This window comes from Varanus komodoensis, unplaced genomic scaffold (genome assembly GCF_004798865.1).
Source record: "Varanus komodoensis strain SLA01 unplaced genomic scaffold, ASM479886v1 scaffold1, whole genome shotgun sequence".
In the NCBI taxonomy this organism is placed as follows: Eukaryota; Metazoa; Chordata; class Lepidosauria; order Squamata; family Varanidae; genus Varanus; species Varanus komodoensis.
The window spans coordinates 114,655,950-114,679,411 of NW_025335268.1; the positions used below are offsets into that span (position 1 = coordinate 114,655,950).

At 42.4% G+C, this 23,462-nt stretch overlaps 1 protein-coding gene across 1 annotated transcript in view; it reads left to right on the top strand.

The window, feature by feature from the left end:
• Window positions 1-20,592, top strand: part of DNAI4 (dynein axonemal intermediate chain 4) — a 52,312-nt gene extending 31,720 nt beyond the window's left edge. The window contains exons 6-16 of the mRNA XM_044431616.1: window positions 4,322-4,471; window positions 5,709-5,906; window positions 7,512-7,780; window positions 9,034-9,120; window positions 10,537-10,688; window positions 11,861-12,018; window positions 12,952-13,064; window positions 14,165-14,263; window positions 16,223-16,449; window positions 18,224-18,377; window positions 20,545-20,592. Coding sequence (XP_044287551.1) covers window positions 4,322-4,471; window positions 5,709-5,906; window positions 7,512-7,780; window positions 9,034-9,120; window positions 10,537-10,688; window positions 11,861-12,018; window positions 12,952-13,064; window positions 14,165-14,263; window positions 16,223-16,449; window positions 18,224-18,377; window positions 20,545-20,592 — 1,655 coding nt within the window. The remainder of the gene's footprint in view (window positions 1-4,321; window positions 4,472-5,708; window positions 5,907-7,511; window positions 7,781-9,033; window positions 9,121-10,536; window positions 10,689-11,860; window positions 12,019-12,951; window positions 13,065-14,164; window positions 14,264-16,222; window positions 16,450-18,223; window positions 18,378-20,544) is intronic.
• Window positions 20,593-23,462: the final 2,870 nt, after the last annotated feature.

Below are 23,462 nucleotides of genomic sequence, written 5' to 3' on the forward strand. Positions count from 1 at the left end.
GAAGGAAGGAAGGAAGGAAGGAAGGAAGGAAGGAAGGAAGGAAGGAATTTTGCTTCAAATGTAGAAATTCTGCCTCAGGCACAGATCTGCAAATGCCCTGGAATTGTGCTAGTTAATTGATAAATAATATCAATAGTAACAGTTGCTTGATTTCCAATGCTATGCCATTAGAGGTCCAAAACAAATGTAATGCAAGCAAATGAGGGATTTTGTCAAAAACTATCAGCATGAATAAAGTTGAGGCATTCATTTCTCTTCAAAGAATCATATAATACTAGAATTGGATGGGGCCATGAAGGCCATCATGTCCAACCCCCTGCTGTTGCAGGACACCACGTTGCACCACCCCACTCAGAGGGCTGTCCAGTTTCTTTTTGAATGTCTCTAGTGTGGGAGAGCCTGCCACCTCTCTAGGCAGCTGGTTCCACTGTCTTGCTGCTCTGACAGTGAGGAAGCTTTTCCTGATGTGCAGCCTGAATCTGGGTTGTCACAGCTTGACTTGATTATTCCAAGTCCTGCACTCTGGCATCAGCAAGAAGAGATCTCAAATTTCCTCTTTGTGACAGCCTTTGAGGTACTTAGAGAGGGGAATCATGTCCCCCTCCCCCCAGTCTTCTCAAGGCTAAATATGCCCAGTTCTCTTCATCTCTCATCAAAACACAGTGTTCCAAACCCTGGATCATTTTTGTTGCTTTTGTCATCTGGACCCTTTCTAATTTTTCTTCATCTTTCTTAAATCTTGTTGCCCAGAAATGGATGCAGTACTCCCAGATGAGGTCTTACTAGTGTGGAGTATAGGGGAACTACTACTTCTCGTGATTTGGAAGTAATACTTCTGCTAATGCATCCCAAAATACCATTTACCCTTTTGGCAACTGCATCACATTCCATTGTTGGCTCATGTTTAGCCTATTGTCCACAATTACTCCGAGATCTTTTTCATGTTCAGTTCTGTTGAGCCATGTATTCCCCATCTTGTATCAATGCATTTGGTTTCTTTTTCCTAGGTGGAGGACATGGCACTTGTCCTTCTTGAATCTCATTCTGTTGCTTTGAGCCCAGTGTTGACTTCATCAATATTGCCCTGGATCTTCATTCTGTCTTCTAGGGTGCTTGCTACTCCACCCAGTTTTGTATCATCTGCAAATCTTTCCTTGTACTTTGTCATCCAAATCATTAATAAAGATGTTGAAGAGCACTGGGCCCAGGAATGAACCCTGTGGCACCCCACTAGTTACCTCTATCCAATTTGAGTAGGTGCCATTGATGAGCACTCCTTGTGTAGAATTCAGCTGGCCAATTTTGGATCCACCCAATAGTTTTTCTCTTCTTCATGGATCACTGCCTAGCCATGGCAAAGGGGTTGTGTAATGCAATGAAGCTATGAGCTATGCCATGCAGGGCCACCCAAGATGGACTGGTTATAGCAGAGAATTCTGACAAAAGGTGATTCACTGGAGAAGGAAATGGCAACCCTCTCCGGTATCATTGCCATGAAAACTCCATGGACAGTACCAAAAGGCTAAAGATATGATGCCAGAAGATGAGCCCCTCAGGTTGGAAGGTATACAATGTACTAATGGGGAAGAGCAGAGGGCTAGTACTAGCAGCACCAGAAAGAATGAAGCGACTGGGTCAAAGCCAAAAGGACACTCAGTTGTGGACGTATCTGGTGGTGAAAGGAAAGTCTGATCCTGCATAGGAACCTGGAATATAAGATCTATGAATAAAGGTAAGCTGGACATGGTCAAACATGAGATGACAAGCCTGAACTTCGACATCTTGGGAGTCAGTGAACTAAATAGACAGGAATGGGTGAATTTAATTGAGATGAACATAAGGTATACTACTGTGGGCAAAGCAATCCAAAATGACACAATGGGCTCAGTTTGAATCCAAGGCAACCCATTCAACATCACAGTAGTCCAAGTCTATGCCCCAACTGCTGATGCTGAAGAGGATGAAGTTGACCGATTCTATGAAGACCTACAACACCTTCTAGTACTAACACCAAAAAATGATGTCCTTATCATCATGAGGGATTGGAATGCTAAGGTAGGAAGTAAAAAATAACTGAATAACAGGCAAGTTTGCCGTTGGAATACAAAATGAAGCAGGGCAAAAGCTAGCAGAGTTTGGCAAGAGAACATGCTGGTCTTGTTTTTTTTCATTGACTAAGCTAAAGCCTTTGATTGTGTGGATCACAACAAATTGTGGCAAGTTCTTAAAGAGATGGGAGTACCAAACCATCTTATTTGCCTCTTGAGAAACCTGCATGCGGGTCAGGAAGCAACAGTGAGAAATGGACATGGACCTACTGAGTGGATCAAAATTGGGAAAGGAATACGGCAAGGCTGTATATTGTCACCCTGCCTATTTAACTTATATGTAGAGCACAGCATGTGAAAGACTGGGCTAGATGAATCACAAATTGGAATGAAGATTGCTGGAAGAAATATCAACAACCTCAGATACCACTCAAATGGCAGAAAGTGAAGAGGAAATAAAGAGACTCTTGATGCAGGTGAAAGAGGAGACTGCAAAAGTTGGCTTGAAACTCAACATCAAGAAAACTAAGATCATGGCAACTGGTCCTATCACTTCCTGACAGATAGATGGGGAAGAACAGATTTTATTTTCTTGGGCTCCTAGGTCACTGCAGACCCTGGCTGCAGCCAAGAAATTAAAAGACGCTTGCTCCTTGGGAGGAAAGCTATGGTAAATCTAGACAGCATACTAAAAAGCAGAGACATCACCCTGCTGACAAAAGTGCGTATAGTCAAAGCTATGGTTTTCCCAGTTGCAATGTATGACTGTGAAAGATGAACTATAATGAAGGCTGAGCGCCGAAGAACTGAGGCCTTTCAATTGTGGTGCTGGAGAAAACTCCTGAGAGTCCCTTGGATGGCAATGTAATCGAATCAGTCAATCTTAAAGGAAATCAACTCTGAGTGTTCTTTAGAAGGTCAGATACTGAAGATGAAACTGAAATACTTTGGCTACCTAATGAGAATGAACAACTCACTGGAGAAGACCTTGATTCTGGGAACAATAGACGGCAAAAGGAAAGGGGGATGGCAGAGGTTGAGGTGGCTAGATGGGGACATGGGGATTGTGGGGGTGGGATTGGGTGGACTATGAGGGATGGTGGAGGACAGGAAGGCCTGGAAGAGTGTTGTCCATGGGGTTGCAAAGGGTCAGACACAACCTCGCAATTAGCAACTTGATACATAATCTCCTAAAAGAATATGCAATTACAAATGAATGTGGCAACTTCTGTTTACATCTACCCTAGCTAATTAAATGAGTTGTTTAAAAGATATTTGAGGTACTTTGAAGATCTATGGAATGCGCTCCCCAGAGAGGTCTGCCTGGCGCCGTCATTATTTGCTCTTCGGCACCAGGTAAAGACCTTTTTATTTAAAAGTTATTTTAACTGTTAATTTATTATTATTTTATTTATAGATTTTAATATATAGCCGAGATGGTGTCAGTTTTTAAATTATTGATTGTATTTTTATTTATGTTGTGAGCCGCCCCGAGGCTTTGTTGCGATGGGGGCAGCATAGAAATGTTTTAAATAAATAAATATTAAGGTCACAATTTTATGGTGGGAGTTGTAGAATATTTTTCTGTCTAAACATGTGTAGGATTGTGTCCTTGGAGTACTTTCACATGTTGGAGTCCTAGCACTACTGAACAAAACACATTGTACAGCTATTCTAACTGTTCCATCTTACCAGATTTTTAAGAATAGAACCAAAATGGAAGAAGCTGTTGGAAAACATGCAAGTAATGGGAGATGGTCATGCTTGAAACCCTGTTACGGCGATTGCATGATAAAAACTTCAAATATAAGTACCCTTAGAATTTGCTTAGCTGGATTTCTTTGTAATATCAACATATTATGGCCTCTTTGTCAACCATGCGTCTGCCCTAATTAGTGTCTAGACACATTATTATTTGTCACAACACCACCACCTTCAGAGGTATACGATTTGGTGATGTTAGAGAAGGCTGTCTTGGTGGCTCTCAGGTTCTTTCAGTAGGGGATAAATTCACTCCCTCTCTGCTGTCCTTCCACTGTCTGTCCATTTTATTGAAAGAGGTTTTCAACTTGTAAGTAGTTATGTTGGGCTGGGTGTTGGTTTTATTCTGTTGTTGCTATTTTTTACTATATTTTAATGTATTGTTTTAATCAAATTTTTTATGATTGCAAACTGCCAAATGACAGAAAACAGTTTGTTCTTGATTGAAAGGTGGCATACATATAGGAAATACCTATAGAACAGACTTAACTAACAATGTCCTTGGTCCCTAGAGATCATAGCCACTACCTGGGATTTACATGATTCCTTTAATGCTCTGGAAGTGGCATCACTAGAAAAAACCAACAGACCACTAAGTGGGAGTAGCAGTAAATCAGCTGGGTTCAAAGACCGTGACAAAACAATGTCTTCTGTGGACAGAGGTAACTTTTCATACAAATTTACATTTCTCCTTCTACTCCTAGCCATGTAAAGTTTCAAATATTACCTATTCACCACAATTGTGTAAATCAATTCTACAGGAGCATGACTTTACCGCTTTACCTCTTACAGCTAGGTGGTTCTCCTAGGGATGAGGTATGCTATTGCTAGTGTATTGTGGCAAAGAGTACTACTGTGAGAGAACCCTCTTTCTAAACTTTTTACAATTTACTATCCTAGTAAGGGACAAAATAAACCCAAATTGATAGCACAATCCTAGTAGTGTTTATTCAGCTGTATATCCAAATGTATTTAAGCAAGTCGGAGGAGGATTAAGGCAGACATAAAAAGGGAGAGACATATTTTACAATTAATCCAGTTCCATGGAAATAATACAATTATTCTATCTTTGGCTTGAATTGATTCTTCTTGTTTTTTCTGCTCCACAACCTAACAGGTCACCATGTTGAATACTATGGTATTGCACTGTCATGCCTTCCATAAGGGCAAACACATTGAAGCTACCATCTCCTAAGCTCAGGACAACAAAATAGAAGACACAGGTTAAAAATTACTATAAGAGCACTAGTAACACTATCAAGTAAATTCACAATTGAGATTCAAATTAAGACCCAATGACACAGCATCATTCCACTCTAGCACGCTTGGATACACAGCATTTTCCCTATTGCTCTATTTGGGTTCTGAGTAACTTCCAAAGCCATTTTAATGGAATCCTCACACACACATGTGGGGTATGATGAATCAGCACATTACAGAGTAAAGATTTATGTAATTAAGAATACTAGAAGACTGTATTCCAGTGGTAGGCAGGGCTGAGTTCAAAAAACATTTGCCAGTGGTAAAAGGATGGACCCAACATACAAAAAAACCTGAAATAAACCCAAATTAATAGCACAAACCCATGAGTGTTTACTGAGCTGTAAGTCCAAGTGTATTTAATGGGACGTAATCTTAGGCAAATCTTAATCATCAAAATTATATGCCAGTTTACAAAATCAAAAGCAAAATACAATCACAATAGCCCATATGAAACAGCAGTTTAAGTTTTAATAAATGGTTGCTGTCAGTTACAGTGCCAAGCATATGAAGGTTACCTCACCAGGCAAGACCCTAAAGCAGCCTGGTAATACTGAAAGTGGTTTCTGAAGTTTGTGCTAACTTTTTCTCAAAGTGTGCTAAATGTACCCTTTATGATACTTGGTTTTTCATCCCTAGAGAGCAGTGGATCCAGTTCTATCATTGACCTTGAAAGTGTAATTCTGTCCCACATACATGAAGAAGAAGAAGATCACGCAGAAGCAATACTAAAATCAGAAAAATTTCATCAAGATTTATTTTACATGGAGAGGGTCCTAATGGAGAATATTTTCCAGACTAAACTTGCAGCTTATCGGCAGCTTCCTGTCCTCATAGGTATATATATTATCAGATACTTCATTTTTAGTTGGAGATTAATCCTTTTCATGCTTCTAAAAGGAATTGCAAATGTTTGAGACTTGAATGGCATGGCTGCAAAGCTAAGTTGAGGAGAATTCCCATATCTATTTAGTGTTTAAAAATAAAATGTGAAGGCTGCAGCCATCTTAGAGATGAAATCCCATGAGCTGTCTTGACTCCCACAGCAGTAAGTCCATATTAACATGGGACAAATGAATTAGAATCAGGGTGGCTGAATCATGAAATCTACTATATTTTCACCCTTGTTGGATTCTTCACACATGCCTATTAGCAAGGGATGTTTTGCTGCTCTTAACTGATGCTTTGCTTGCAGCTGGATTTGACCCCCATAACTTTATTTATTCTAAGTATTTTAACCTGTCTTTTAGTGAACACTGTTCTCACAAGATGGCTTACAATATTACAAAAACAAGAGCATACGAGTTACAATAATGTTTTCAAGATGACAATGACAATGATGGTGTTCATTATGACATTATTACTATTATATTGTGTTCTTATCTTGCCTTTCATCCTTTTGCAAAGAATCCAAGGTGGCTTTCTTAATCCTTCCATCCATATAGCGTCACAACAACCCTGTCAGGCTGAGACTCAGTGAATGGTCCAGAGTCACCCAGTTAACTTCGCGGCTGAGTGGTACCTAGAACCAACATCTATTGAGTCCCAGTACAGCTCTCTTAATTACCACACCACACCACACCACACCGGCCCTGGGGTTGTTGGTTTTAAAACTAAAAATGATGAATTCATACATATTTCCCTGAGAAGGGAATTCCTAAGATGTGGGGCCATCAATACTCTGCAGTCTAATGGCTCTTGCTGGTGTGCCAGAGAGTGGGGTCTCTACTTTGTACTGTTTAGCAAAGGAGGAGTTTGGCAACAGAGGCAGAACAAGATGCATTCATCCCAGGATACGTGTGGAATGTGGAAAGACTTCCAAATACAGTGGTGCCTTGGTTCACAAACTTAATCTGTTCCAGGACTCTGGTCGTGACCCAAATTGGTCATGAGCCAAGTCAAATTTCCCCATAAGGTTCACTGTAAATAAGGTTAATCCATTCTGTATTTTTTTTAAAACCACAAAAATTTGATGCAATGTGACAAGGAACAACAAAGATCGCAGCCATCTCCCCCCGCAAGCACGAGTGCAACCATCTCCCCCCCACCCCAGCATGACTGTGATCGTGCTCGTCGTCCCTGCATGAGCGCGACTACGATCACGGCCATAGACAGGCAATCGCAGGTGCACTGTGGGGGAGACTGGTGCGATCATGGGCCACTTGTGGGGGAGATGGGAGTGATCGCGATTGTCATCCGAAGCAGAGTTCACGACTTGAGGCAAATTTTTTCAGAAATTCCTGTTGGTGACCCGATTTGGTCATGAACTGAGGCATTCGTGAGCTGAGGTACCACTGTATGTTTGTTGTGACGGAAGAATCTGGGCTTCATGGGAGCCATCAGCTTAATTATGCTGGTGCATCCTAATTACCAGCCTCATCTAGCACAGCAGTTTGAGGAGGGAATGTTAATGAAGTTCTCTCTGTCTGCCACAATTCCCAGAGCCAGATATGAATCCTGAACTCAGTGAATCTGAACATGATGTTACATCCGAAAAGGAAGCTGAAGAGGTGGCAAAAGAAGAGGAAAAAGAAGAGGCAGAAGAAGAAGAAGAGGAAGAGACACTGTCTGTTAGGTCATCACTGCTGTTAGAATTTGGTGAAGGGCAAAAAGATATCCCACCACCCTATATGGAAGCCTTGTGGCCCTACGGATGTGATTTGACTAAAGGCAACAGTGTCACCTGTATGGCATGGAACAAGCTGAATCCCGTAAGTCATTCTTACTGAAGGCCATTCTACATGAGGTCCAAATGCCATTTCAGATGAGCACTAGAAGACTGTATTCCAGTGGTAGGCCAGGCTGAATACAAAAAGCGTTTGGCCAGTGGTAAAAGGATGGGCCCAAAATACAAAAAATAATGTATTTTTCTTACAACTGTCAGTGACAGTAAGCCAGCCTTGGAAGAGACATTTCAGTCTTTTAGAAATACAAAAGCTGGGCAACCTCCAAATTGGCCAGGAGAAAGAGAATGTGGACAGTTCCTCTGCCCCAAGGGCTTGTGTAAACGTTTTCCTCCCTAGCCACATTCCCCTCATAGGAGCTGACCTGTTCCGTCTTTCCTCGTGTCAGCAGTTACATTGTCTGTTGTTATTTCATGACTTTCATCAGACTAACCACTCATCGGGAGTGTTTAACCAAAAATGACATGGCCATAGCCCTTTAGCGCATACCAAGAGAGATTATGATAGCAATACCAATTATATTGGTATTAGCAAGGGTATGAAAGCATGGAAAGCTGTAAGGATCACAGCAGGGTGAGAGAACAGTACTGACTGGAAACCTGTCACCAGTGCACAGCCTTAATATTGTTGTGCCATCACCATTAGGCAGAGCTAATTAGCTGCCTCAGCTAATTTGGGGTGGCACAAATGGTTAGTTGGCTATTTTATCCAGCTTCTTTTGTGCTGGATAACATTTTCTATGCAAAATGCACCTACTGGTTGAGTAAGGATGCTGGTGGCAGCAGTGAACTGATCTTTGCCAATTTCTGTCTCTGTGCAGCGATCAGCCCCACCTCTGACACTCTTCTAGAGGGTCTAGGTCAGTAGGGCACTGAACAGGGAAGGGAAATCAAGCCATCATTTCATCAGCAGAAGTACTCTGCTTGACTTCTGCTGAGAGAAGGACCCTTTCCATCCACTGAAGGTAGCTTCTGGATCCAAGCCAATGTGTTTTTTGACTACCAGGTCAGGGAAAGGCACTCGTGGGATTTTCTGTCTCAGGTGTCAAAAATACCTTGACCCAGCCATGGGCACAATGTACCTTGACTGTAGACTTGGGATGGTACCATTTAACATTCTTCCTCTTGCAGTACAGTCTTGGGCTGATCCTGGAAATGCTGCTCTGTGCTTGTGAGGGACTATTATTTCCTTCCCACTCCCAAAGTAACTGAGCCTCAAAGATCATGCAGATAGCGATTTCAGTTATCAATTTTGATTGACATCTCTGTCATTATTATTAGGATCTTCTGGCTGTTGGTTATGGGCAGTTTCGGTACAAAGAACAGAAGAAAGGCTTGGCTTGCTGCTGGTCATTGAAGAACCCCATGGTAACAAGCAATGAGAAATACTTTGGCCCTTCCACTATTAGTGATTCTAATTAAATTTGTATTGTTCATTGTAAGGCACAGTAGTAATTTAGTAGCGAATTCCACTTTTATGCTTCCTTAGGGCCAGAAGTTTTAAGAAATGTATTTCTTAAGATCACAAATTATTTATTTATAATCTGCTCTCAACTTTCTAATTAGGGGATGCTTATACTCTACATAACTCCCCAATGCTATGCATGCTTACTCAGAAGTAAGTCCTATGGAATTCAGTGGGAATTCCTCCCAGGGGAATATGCATAAATAGCAATTGACCATGTCAGAGATAGTACAATACAACAAACATAAAGAGAGAAAACTAAAAATGGAAAAAGCTGTTGCCTAGTACAGTTAATGAAAAGAATCCAGATTTCTGTGAAGGACCTTACCTCATCATATCCGCCTCTTCCTTCTCTGAAGCAAGTATCATATAATGAATGGCCAATAATTGAATCCCATAATGCCACAAGTGTTTTATAATTTTTATTTTGATAAGTTACTAATTTCTGGCTTCAATCCATGATCTGCCACAAGAAGGACTTTTTGTGAAAGGAGAGGCTCTAGTGGAATGACCCTCTGCCTGATCTTTAGAAATTCTCCCACTATAACACACCACAGCTCACCTCATTCAGCAGGTCTTCTGAATAGCATTTTCAGGACACTGGGGAGACTGCCATGGGAAGGAGAGGCTAGCAGTGTAATTGAGCCAACCTTTAATATTTATTTGTTAAATCAGTCTTCTAGCTCATTTGTGGTGCAATTCAATGTGGCTGTCCATAATCCTTCAAACCTAGAAAGTTATGGGCATCCCACTGAAGATGGGAGGAGCACAGAGGTGAAAGTTATCTTCACACTTCTCCCTGACTCCCTGTAAAGCAGCCAGAAAGCCAATTTGAGCTGTCTAAGTCTTTTGCCATAGTTTGCAAGAAGGACAAGTTGGTGTGATGCCAGCATACAATGTGTCCTGACAGAGTCCAACTCCTCCCCTATCTGGCCCCTGGAATACACCTTCACCAATCACCAGGTCCGAGGTCAGCCTTCAGACCTTGAAGTCAAAGCTAGCATGGCCTTTTCCATGCTGGCAATGAGGGAGGAGGGAGGATGCTGAGAATTCTAGCTCCCATCTCAGAGTGTGTTTTAAGGTTGGAGTTGGGATTCCAAATTTTTCTGTGACCATCTAGACTCTGTCTGACTGCCATCGGAGTGTGTCCTTAATGGGAAAATAATAAACCAGTAGTAGTAAATATGTGCCTAAAAGCATTAATCATTGACTGATGTCTGATCCTTCACTCTTGTCATATTAAAAACATTTCTGAGATTCTTGGTCTCTATGGTTTGAGAGCACTTTCTCACCTAAAACAGTTTTTCCCCCCTGCCCAGTGGCCAGAGCGTATCTACCATTGTATTCATGGGGTAACTGCGTTGGATTTCTCAGCAGCCAATCCAAACCTCCTAGCAGTTGGATTGTTCAATGGAACTATTGCTGTCTACAATGTCCAGTCCCATAATTCCACTTCTGTTTTGGATACCAGGTATGTTAAAATGAGTCTTGTCAGGGCACTTCCATGTCTTGACTGTACCATTGCTAAAATCATGTTCTGTAGATAGAAATTTAAGCAGTGCCTAAATATGATAGATCTGGGTCTAACACCCCGCCCCCTCCAAATCTCTGGGGTGAACAGCCTTGGCTGTTTTGAAATGATTGAATGGTATTGTTATGCCCTCTCCATTTTTCTGAGCAGTGAAGCACATCCAAAGATGCAGCTTACCAGACATTTTGCAATAGTTCACTTGGTTTACAAATCACAGGTTGAGTGAAGATGGAGGCGAACAACTCAGGCATTCCAACAGATAGCGGTGAAATTCACCTGCTAGCACCAGATCTCCAATAAGGCAACCCTGCATCCCATGACGCTGTTTTAGCTTACAGAATATCCCAGCCCAGCTGAGCTCAGCTCCCCTTCTCCTTCCCTTCCAAAAACTGCAATATGTCCTTTTTGTTTCTTTTCACACAGAGAGATCTAGATTGCAGATCTTAAGTTGTGGTGGAGAAAGCCTTGTCCCTTTCAAAAGACTCAAGGAGTCGCATCAGTTGTGAAGAGCAGTCAGCAAACAGTCTCCCTAACAAAAAGACACAAGGCAACTTCAGGGATAACCTGCAGGCCTTCTGGCTCTATTAATCTCATCTGTCCTTTCTTGCAGCGCCCTTACAGCCACATTGGGGTCACTTGTAAAACTAAACCACTGGGGTTAATTTCCCTCCAGGGCTTACTGGAGCATGGTGGCTGACATTTTGAATATGTGGCTGCAGTACATCTGTAGCTTGCTCTTTGATGCAAACCCAGTTGTGTGAGTTTTGAGAAAGTTGACAAATAACCTTCAGTTTGGTTTAGTGTGATTTGAGAGTTGTCTACCTCCTCAAACAATCTATGATACGGAGTTTGCACAACATGACAAACTATGGCAAGCAGAGCTGCATGCCCAAAGGGTGGCTGTGTGCACCTGGCATAACACAAGCAGTCCTCAGGGCTCAATGAAGCCTTGGTGGGCTGTTGTGTCAAATAAATTTGGTATAGTTCTCTCTCTCTCTCTCTCTCTGAAGCAGAGGCATGTTGTTTCCTCCATATGACATTCCACTCTCACAATGCCCTTTCCCTCTGTAATGTTTTACCTATTATGTGAATCCAGCTAATTTCTGTTTCAGTGAATCTTATGATAAACACTTAGGCCCCGTGTGGCAGCTGAAGTGGGTAGAGCAGGACAGGGGGACTACAGGAGAAGACAAAGGGGAGATACTTGTCTCCATATCAGCAGATGGCAGAATAACCAAGTGGTTTGTTCGAAAAGGGTTAAGCTGCACTGGTAAGTCTGGTCATTGACTGGTTAGGTTTTCAACTGTGCTTTTCCGATCATATTGCTATTAGGAACATTTAAAAAGAGTTTTATTTTTCTTATTATGGGTGGCTGCTTTGGGTGCTAGATACAAAAAGGCAGGATATAAACAGAAATAGAGATGTTTAATAACTTTAGGCATAATAAAGACATTACAAAATGTACAACACTGTGTATTATGCAGGCTGTGATCTGGTCAACTGTGCACAGAATAGCTGTGAATGAATGTGCATAACTTTCTTTAAAATGTTGAAATCCCACCAACCAAATGTTTGGTGAGGAGTGGGGACTAAGTAAGTCTTACTGCTTCCCCACCTGAACAACTGTTTGGCAAGATACTGGCTTAAAAATTTAAACTAGCAAAAACAATACAATTAATATAATAGCAATGAACATAATTAAACATTACTAATAAACAAAATTAAACAATACAACAATACCAGTGCTACCTCCACCAGGACCAACAAATCAAGTCACTTTTAATGTAAGATCATTTATTCATTCAGGTTGTCCCACTTCGCTTCCAGAACCTCACTGACTCTTAAGATAGATACTGGCTTTTTAATAAAGGGTTAACATGTATAGTGTTCCAGCAGCTGGGTTGGGAGAAATTGTCCTTCCAGGTTGTGGAGGGGGACGAGAATAATGAAGAGGGAGGAAAGTGAGTGTGCTAATCCATGTTCTCTCCTTTCATTTGACGATTAGTCACATAAGAATGCCTGAATAGACTGGAGTGATGCTGTGCTGTAACAAGACATACAACAAATCTTATACAATTTATCTCTAACAGTGGGCAAACAGAGTTTACAGCAACCATGTGTTCTGTAGATAAGGTACAGTATCTGTGGCACTTGCAATTAAACAGGAGGTCTCAAATTTTATTTGCATTGTTTATTTACACAGATCTGATGAAACTAAAACGAACAGCAGGTGAAAGGAAAAAGGGAGTAGAAAGGAAATCTGAAGCACTGATATCTCGACAAGCTCCAGGACTAGCCTTTGATTTTCATCCAAAGGTAAATCAATCTTTTTCAGCATTCTGGTTCACACCAGCTGGCCCTAAATATTTTGTCATCATTCACTTACATCATAACAAACAACCTTCCCAGGAGACTAAACAGCAAGAAGTAGCTTCTGATTGTTTCTGCCTATTATTCACAGCCTTTTTACTATATAGCCAGAGCAAGCAGGTAAATTAATAGCCTGAGCATCTGTTCACAGACAGCTGAGATCTTGCAATCCATCCTGGCTACTGATGAAGGGTTCCCTCTCAGCCTAATGATGGAGGTCCATTCTGAGCTGGTTTAATCAGTCACACATGTCACAGCTATGCTCTTAATGCACTACAGAAGAGAAGGAAAAATAAATAAACAAGCAAGCAAGCAAGCAAGCAAGCAAGCATTCTACAAAGCAAGAAATTAACATGTTCAAGAAATGCCTAAATTGAAGTTGGATTCATACTGGACATATTTTTCCTGCATACAGTGAATTTTCAGCATGTGAACTCAGGGTGACACATGCTCCTTCCTCTTGCCCTATGGTATATTCCGGCCTTCCCCAACCTGGTACCCTCCAGGTGGACAGTTATATACTTTAGTTTATACTTTATCCAGCCAGCATACTTAATGGTCATGAATTCTGTGCACCATGGTCCATAACATCAGGAGTGCATCAAGTTAGAGAAGCCTGGTATATACTAAGATTGCATACATTCTTTCTGGTATGAAGTTGATTTCCTTGTTTGGAATGATGGTGGAGGCACATCATAGGCATGGATCTTGTGATTCAGTGTACTGGTATCTAGTGGCTTTTATAGTATTCCCCTGGTTATTGGGTTATGTAGTCCATCAGATCTCTGGTTTCAGCTTTTAGAATCTAGTCTAGGAACAGGTAATTTGTGGCCCTCCAAATGTTTTGACCTATACATCCCATAACCCCTCACCACTGGCAAAGGATGATGGGAGCGGTGGGCCACAAGTATCCCAATCATTATGAAGTCTTTCCAAGCATTTTCAGCAGCAAAAGAAAAGCAAGTCTACCATCCTCCTCCAGCGAAAATTAGGGTTGAAGTTCGACCAAGTCAAAGCTGAACATTGTCATTTGCTTTTGTTTCCAGGACACGAATATATATATGGCTGGAACTGAAGAAGGCTATATTCATAAATGTTTTTGTTCTTATAATGAGCAGTATTTAGAGACCTACAGAGGACACAAAGTGAGTGAAGCTTCCTCCTCCCCATCCCTTCCCTATCATCTAAGGTCTCCTTCCCCTAACCATTTGAAAGCTGTTTATCCTTGAACAACTCTTCCACCAAGCTGGGAGAATATTAAAATGATCCAACCATAACTGTCAATTCATGGGAAGCACTCTTATGATTATCATTCCCTCCCCCCCCACACACACACACACATGATCCTAGAAATCAATACTGAAGTAGCTCTTCTGGAGATCTCTGAACTCAGACCAGTTTCTGCTGAGCTTGATGCCCCTGGGAAACTGAGCCCCACCACATCAGATACCTCTCATTCCCCAGGCTTGCTCCTCAGTACTAGACAGGAAGGCTTGACTGTAGTCTTGTAGGCTCTACCTCTAAGAATTTCTGCTTTTCAGGGAAGCGGGTAGAGCCTGGACTTTACCTGAACCAAAACTCCATAGAACAAGTTGCTATACCAGAAATCAGTCCATGGTTCTGCAAGCTTTGTGTCTTCCTAGATCAGGACTTGAGTCTGCAACAGACCTCACGTGGGCTGCACTCACGCATAACACTTAACCATGTTGCATAATTACCACACACTGTGGTTTCTTACTTGGTTTTTTAATTCAGACGATTGTGTGATTTCCATGCTTGTGTGGTTTCCACTCTCCTCATAGTGCCATCCATCCCCACAGCTGAAATTCAATCACAGGGTGCACTGCTTCTGTCTACATTGGCTGCCTCCTCATTGGTCCACACTCTCTGCTGCGTGTGTCCTCAGACAGCTGCCCCTGTCTTTTTATCCTACTCAGCTGAAGCAACCACTTACTCACTAGTGTTGCAGTGGTGCTCTAGAGCAGCACTAGAGTAGCACTACCCTATGCTGCAGCACTCCATGCCCAAATACAGGCATACCCACACATACCCAGCCATATCCACTCCCTTGCTGCAGATGCATCCATGTGCATAGGGCTCACACACACTAGAAGGGGGCACCTCTTCCCTACATCCAAGCACATGCAGAGCAACAGCGTGGACAGACTGTGCCCTCCCTTACTGCATTCCATGCCACAGCTGCAGCCAACCTCATCCCCAATGCCCCACATCCCACACTCAGAAGCCCCTCCCTCACCTCTGCCTACACTAACATGTGTGAAGGTGGTTCACCCTGGCATCCAAGTCATACTATGAGTGGACTCATCTGTCACTGCCCCTCATGCCTCTCCATCCAGCTCTCCCACAAGGACCCTACTTCTGTTGCAAAACATGTCTTTATTTCCGCAGTATCAAGGGGCCTCGAGTGCAGGGAAAGGGGAGCTGTGCTAGAAAGAAAAGCAGGGCAAGTGTCAATAAATTCAGCAGTCCCTTCTGCTGCTGCACAAAGTCTGATGCCCTACAGTTGTGCCCACACACTTTCTCCCTCCCCCACAGCACCCCACCCCATGCTAGCATGCATTCAGCTGCTAGATGCAGGTGCCCCACTTCTGCTGTTCACTACTCCTGGTACTGCCCACTCCCTATCTGCACCAAATATGCCTACACATCCATGTGCATAGCTAGCCACTCATGGGGCTATGGGGGGAAGCAACTGCACCAAGGCCCAATCTGCTATCCCCACAATCTCTCTGTGGGGCAAGCAAGAAGTCCAGAGGGACACTCTAATGTAGGTGCTGCCAGGAAGGAGGCTGGCATCCATGCTGGGATGGAAGCTTTAACAGTGGAACTTCCATGGGTGGTCCTTCCAGATCCACACCTGGAAGCAGTGGGTGTCAGAAGGTTCAGAGGGTGGGAAGGAGATGACCGCCGGACTTGTTGATAGTCCCAAGGAATGCCAGAAGCAAGACTGGAGCAGGGGAGAGGGCAGGAGCAGAGATGGGGAAATGTTGTCATGTTAACAGCTTTATGTTGAAGCGCGATTTCACCTCTCTCTCTCTCTCTCTCTCTCTCTCTCTCTCTCTCTCTCTCTCTCTCTCATTAAGGGCCCCGTGTACAAGATAGCATGGAATCCATTCAGTACAGAAGTGTTTTTAAGTTGTTCAGCTGACTGGAGTATTATCTTATGGCGCCAGGATTCAGTTCGCCCTGTTTTGGCTTTCAGTTCTACTACCAATGTTATTTACGACATCATGTGGTCTCCTAATTCAGCATATGTGTTTGCAGCAGTGAATGAGACTAGAGTGGAAATCTGGGATCTTAGTGTCAGCACGTAAGTTAGAACATTTCTTAAAGGTAATTTGGAAATGGATATATCAAAATGTGCTATAATGGTTATTCTTGAAAATAATGTGTGGTGCATGGCATAGCACTCCACTATATTTCAAAGTGTCACATTTCATTGACAGTTTTGTAACCATTGTAAGACCTTCCTATTTGCTAAGCAACTCTCTTGGTAGGGGAAGCTCATGCATTAGATTCAGTCAAAGCCAGGTGGCTACCTGTGATCACTGGGTGAGCTTGCCAGGAACTTGTACCTGCCAGGTTGTTGCAAAACAGACCAGAGTCTGGGTACCCCCCCATTTCCCACCCCCAAATGGATTCCTTGCTCATCCACCTTGAAGCCCCATGTGATAAGCAATTGCGGCTAATTCTTGAGATGGAAGGAGGAGAGGAAGCCAGACACAAATGAAGGAGGTTCTGAGAGGTGCACCTGATGAGCTTCATAGTTACTGCACTGTGGTGAAGCTTTTTTGAGCTCTCTGGAGTACCATGGATGACTCCTAAAATAAGTGAGTTCAAAGTAAAAGCTGTGATGGAAGAACAGCCCTACTGACATAGGAGTCACCAGCCTCCCCTGGAAGCACTTCCTGAAAAGGCTGCAGGCCACAGTGCATGTTCAGGCATAAGCACTGCATCTCATTGGCAACATTAGCCCCTTGGATGTTACTTGTGTTATTTCTGTCCATATTTCCTCTCTGTTGCAAGGGGAGAAGGAAGAACATCCAATATGGAGTATAAAGCATGAACTACTTTCATGGTCACTGCTGAAAACCGCGGCCTCCTCCCATTGCATCATCTCCTTTGGACTCTAAGGTGCAGTAAAAGACAAGGCAGGATGTCTTTGCACTCCAAGTCTCCTTAGCACTAGTCCACATCATCAGCTGCCCCTTGCAAGATGAGGAAGTTCAAGAGCACAATAGTGACATGTCACATAGCTTGTCTTGCTGGCAGAACCAGGGAGAAGGAGATAGGTTTTTTAGTAGCAACTTCATGTTTGCTATAGCATCTAGTTCTCAGCTATGAGGAAGACAACATGCAAGCAAACAGTGGCATTTCCCTGTTGCCCATTCCCATTGATATGCAGATATCACAAGCCTGGATTCTTTCATTTAATCATGCAAAATAGTAGCTCAGCACTTCCACACACAAAACTCACCTTCAGACATGAGGTGACAGGCAGAATGCTGCAGTGTGGGGCTGAACTATTCTTCTAATAATGCAAAGTAAAAATATGTGTTTCACTCCATTGTAAGCATGGGCAGCTGTGAGTCAGACTAGGGCTACAGTGCTCTGGAGGGGGATTATAAAATGTCCTACAAATTTTTTGTTCAGAAATTTTCACCACCACAGGTGAGTTAGAAAACAAAGTAGACAAGGAAGAGGAGGAAAAAAGTCTCCCATTGCAGATAACAGTGACTTTAAGAAAAAAAAACCCTGCTCTGTCAGTGAGGGTTATGGAATTTCATTAAAAAGATGGGAAGAGTTTAGTTTAATACACATGCACACAGAACACTACAGGTCTAATCTAAACCAGGGCACTGGAATTTTTTAAAAAAACCTGGAGGGAATCCAGAAAATTACAGGCCAGTGGCTTAATTGGTAAATTGGACAAGCATTTTTAATATAAACTTATCAGGCATTTAGTTGACCGCAATGGGATCTCTCAAGTTCCAGTCCAACGTTCTCACCTCAAAGCCATGGTGCCTTTCAAACAAATCTACAACTCTGATAGTATGTGATATATTTTATTATTTTATATGCAGACTGGATCCCCTGATTGTGAATCCTGCCACTGGAAATTTGAAATTCACAACTGTACTTTTTGCTAAAAATACAGATTGTCTTCTGCTTGGGGACAGTGATGGATTTGTCACTGTGTATGCACTAAGAGATATGGCAGCCCTGGACAGAAAGAAGGTATATATTACCATATTAGAAACTAAGCTGGGTCCCTGCATGGGTCCCTGCAAAGAGCCGAAATGCTCACACTCGTACAAACAGTACAAACTAATCTTCTGTTCATACTTAACAGCCTTGGGCCTGTTTAGGCATTTGACCTGTGGCCACAGTGTTGCACCACACATGATTCACTGTGGAATCAGGCTTCTGTACACCGTGGATTTGATCACAGTGTGGTAGTACCATTCACAAATGAAATCAGAACATTTTCCAGAGTTTAACTGTGTGAGTCAATTTCAGCAAAAACAGCAACATCTTGTAATACCTTAAAGACTTTTTTTTTCTTTTTCTGGCAGGAACTTTCATTTTGTCCATTTCAACAGATAACTCGTACATGAAGCATTAGAGACAGTTTCAGGTTTATAATGACCAGGGCCAGATGAAATGCCTTGGCTTGTTGTGAGTTACATATGCAAGTATAAATAACCTAGGACAGCGATGGCGAACTTTTAGAGTGCCCAAACTGCAACCCAAAACAGTTATTTATTGCAAAGTGCCAACACTGCAATAAAACCTGAATACTGAGGTTTTAGTTTTGAAAAAACAACTCACATCCAGTCCAAGCAAATATATATATATATATCCTTGGCAGCACACTGACCGGCCATGCAAAAACTTGGACAAGTTGCAGCTAATGAGATGACACCATCTCCTGGCGCCACTACACCTTTCCGAGCATGCACATGGCCCCTATGTGAGCTGTTATTTGTTGCTCAGCTGCTGGGGTGACTTGGCTCATGTGCCAACAGAGAGGGCTCTGTATGCCCACTGCGGCACGCATGCCATGGGTTCACCACCACTGACCTAGGACAAGTGGCAGCCTCTGCAGGTGCCATATTGAATATGCAGTCTATGCTCAGGGCTGTTTACATTGTACAAACCAGCTGAGTGGGATTGTATGAGGGGTAAACAACATGGATTGTTTAACTCTAGTATAACTGACACTTGCTTGGTTTGCACAACCTAACAATGCTAGAGGAGGTGTTGCTTATTTAAAATGACAACCGTATGCACCCACAGTCTTAAAATAGCCCACAGTGAGCTGTTATATCATGCAAACAGTCCTACAAAGTACATACGGGGTAGCTGGAAGAAGAATCCAGAAGGGAACCTAATGCAAAAAGTGCTCAGACCTCAATTATCAACTTTGGTCATTCATAATTTCTTCCTAATAAGCTAAAGGCATGTTAGGAAAGCACCCTGCACAAGGAGTAATTAAAAAAAACCCAGTTCTAAAAAACAATTTTACTATGTATTAACTAGGCATGTCTACTCAGAAATAAGCTCCACTGATTTCAGTGCAGCTTACTTTTAGGTAAATGGGTACAGGATTGCAGCCTTAAAATGCAGCATAGTATTTGAATGTATGATTACATCAAGTTCCATTTACTCACTCTTGTGCTAGGGCAGCCAAGTTTAGAATTGGGTGTCTCATTTCTGTTCTCTATTTATTAACAGTTTATTGGGGATAACTAAAAGGCAACACTAGACAAAAGAAGGATCCCAGAAGATCATGATGTATCATAAATATTGTAAGCTCCCTTTATCAAAGTACAGCGTAATGAAGGTCTCTGTGCATCACACCTATGGGTGCTGTGCCTGCCTGAGGGGCCTGCTGTTGGGAAGCTTTTCCTGGCTAAGCTCATTTTGGCAGAAACCCCACTTTTCTCTCCTCCTAGCATCTAAGGGCAGGGTTTCCACCAAAACAAGCTTAGCTTTCCTGGCAGCAGGCACTCCACAGATGCAGTGTCCATATGTGTGAATGCACAGATGACAACTCAAGAAGGTCATCTTACAGTCCAGCAAAATTACTTTTCATTTTACTTATTCTTGTGCTAGGGCAACCAAATGTAGAATTGGGTGTCTCATCTCTGTCCCCTGGTTCTATAAAAGTTTATTGGGGTAACTAAAGGCATCACTAGACAAAAGAAGGATCCCAGAAGATCACAATGCATTCCAATTAGCAATGTAAGGCAGTAGCATGTTTTGCTTACTCCAGGAGGTCAGGTCTCTTTCAGCTCATAGTCAGTTCAATACATATATTTTTCTTAGTTTTGATAACTTGCCTTCAGGTAATTGTGTTTTTTTTTTAACTCCATGTTCATACCCCTTTTTTCTATTTCAGGTTGATGTTTTGCATGATATGATTGGCTCTAATCTAATCAGTCCATAATTCATTTTCACAGTGGAAAAAGAAGTGAAACCTGATCTTTAATTATGCAGCACAGAAAATGTAAATACTAAATGTGTGTATGTGTGTATGTATATACTGAAAACAAATCTGTTGGGAATCTTTTTGAAACTCTAAATGTTTGCTTGTGTCAGGGAATTGATAGCAGGGCCAGGAGAACGTATGTTTGGATTCACATGGAAGACACTATGCTCAGTCACAGCAGTTTATTGGCAAAACAACTAGGTACCTCTCTCTGTCAGAGAAAAACAACAGGACTGTCAGATGGTCAATATACCAAGCTGACTATGAGTGTTCCAGAGCATACACAGAGTTTTTATAGGTATGGGTCACATACACAGTTTCAGAGTGGTAATGAGATATGAATGAGAACATTTACAGAAGACGGTCAGAGAACCAGTAGAACAATATAAAGGATGTTGCAAATGTTACAGAGACATACAATATTTGAATGACTGATGACCAGATAGGCAGTCAAAGGATATGAATTACAACAGGTCCTGAGTGCAGGTTTTAACATTTCTAATATTCCAAGGAAGGGGATTGTATTTGCACAAAGAGAATCTACGCAGGGTTGCTTCAGGTAACTTGAGAGCTTGCAAGAAACATTATTTCACTTTCTTCTTCTGCATAGTAGCAGAGGAACGTATCAGTGTAGCAGTCCACTAACTCATGGCACATGTGAGCATTCCTGAACACAAGACAGATGCCATGCTCTCTCCCAGTGCTTTTTTTGTAAGAAAAAAGGTGCCGGAACTCATGAAATTATTTACCTTTCACACGTAGTCAATCACTGTGCACAACCCACACACGTCAGGTGTGTAACAAAACATAACAGCTGCCACCCGCAGTAAGCTCAGTGCACGACCACACGACCAATCACAAGCCGAGCAGTGCCACAAGCTGAGCAGCGCCATCACAACCAGCGCATACGAAGTACACATGAATCGGACTTGACACACAAGCAGCCCGCATGCACTCTTTTAATGAGTTTGCCGCCAACCTGCTACGCTCGACAGGGCGATTTGAATCCAAGTGGACCAAACATCAACTTTTCAAAAGTTACTTTTAAAACTTGGAAAATCCATTGAAAAAAGGTGCGGAAACTCCATTCCGGTGCGTTCTATGACAAAAAAAAGCACCGCTCTCTCCTACGGATACTTTGTAACTCACAGACTCCTGCGCATGTATGAGCTGCACTGCAAGAGAATGGATGAATAGTGCAAACCATACCTGCTTTCCCAGGCATATGGGGTGGGTGTAAACATTCTAGTCTCTTTGGGTGGAGAGGAGTAAGGCACTGCGGCCAGATTTTATATTAAAAGCCACACAAAAGTATATATTTTATTTTAAGGCTTTATTTGGACTTTCTTGACACTTGAAAAGCACCAGCTATCACACACATAAAGTGATACACTCATTTTTACCATGAACATAGTGCTGCACAACATGACACATACCTAAGACTGTCCAGAAGTTGGGAAATAAACCTTTAATTTTGCTCTGGATTGTGGAATTCTGTAGAAACCATGGAATCATTTCAGTAGAGGAAAAAGGTGGTAATTTTGAACAAGAGTTGTAAACATTTATTTCAGCTTTCAGGCTGGATCCTAGAAATCCACTAAGGCCTGAGGGCAGAAATTAATTTTTTACTGATCCCTCTTTCTGGTTCCACTCCTTCTGCTTCTGTTTCTGGCTCCTCAACCTTCTGAACTCTGTTTCAGTGGGTTGGGAGGCCCTTTAGGGCAGCATGAGAGGCAGTGCGCAGGACTGCAGGACAAATGGGGAAACTTTGGAAAAGGTCTCCTCCACCCTTTCTTTCAGCAGAGAGTCTTCATTAAATCTCAGTATGTTTTGTGAATGCAAAGAGCCAACCTAAATCCACCCTTCTGTATCTAACCTTGGCAAATGCTTCATCTCTCGACTCAATATTTAAATATTTAAATACACTGCTTCATTTATCGACGGGAATGACCTACAACTATATATATTGGATATTACATTTTAGAAACTACAATACTCTATATGACTCTGGTGCACCTGCAGCTGAAGTATTGTGTTCAGTTCTGGGCCCCTCATTACACGAGGGATATGGCAAGGTTGGAATCAGTGCAGTGAAGGGCCATTTGGATGGTGGCTGTCTTGCAGGGTAAGCCATATGAAGAGAGACTGAGGGAACTGGGTCTTTTCAGCTCTGAGAGGAGGAGACTCAGAGGGGACCTGTTAGTGACCTACAGGTATGTGAGGGGCTGCCACACAGGGGTGGGTCATGACCTTTTTCCCCCTGCAGTGGAGGGCAGGGCACGTTCCAATGGAGCAAAACTCAGGAAACCAAGATTTAGGGTGGATGCCAGGAAGTACTGCTGATGGTTAGGACCCTGAGGGTATGGAATGGGCTTCCATGAGAGGTGGTTGAGGCCCCATCGGTGAGGGTGTTTAAGGCTAGGCTGGGCATGCACATGGTAGGCATGTCATGAATGGAGCCAGCTGGAGCGGGGGGGGGGTCAGACTAGCTGGCCCAGGAGGTCCCTTCTGACTCGCTCTGTTTCTATGTTTCTATGGTTTCAACAGCTTGACAACAAGTGCTAGATGTTTAAAAAGATCAAAATTATGGACCTTTAAGAAGGGCATTAACATTTATATCCTTGTGCAGTTTGCATTTTTATGAAGGAATTATGAGGTAAACTGGTTTCCTCTGTATCTAAAATTGAGACCCATTAGTGTGAACAGCATGTTAATCATTACCTTCAAAATGTGATAAAACAATATGTCCTTTCTTTTAATGACAGAATGCATTTACTCATTGGCTTTTACTGAGAAACTGAATGATCTTTCCAATGTTTTTGTAACCC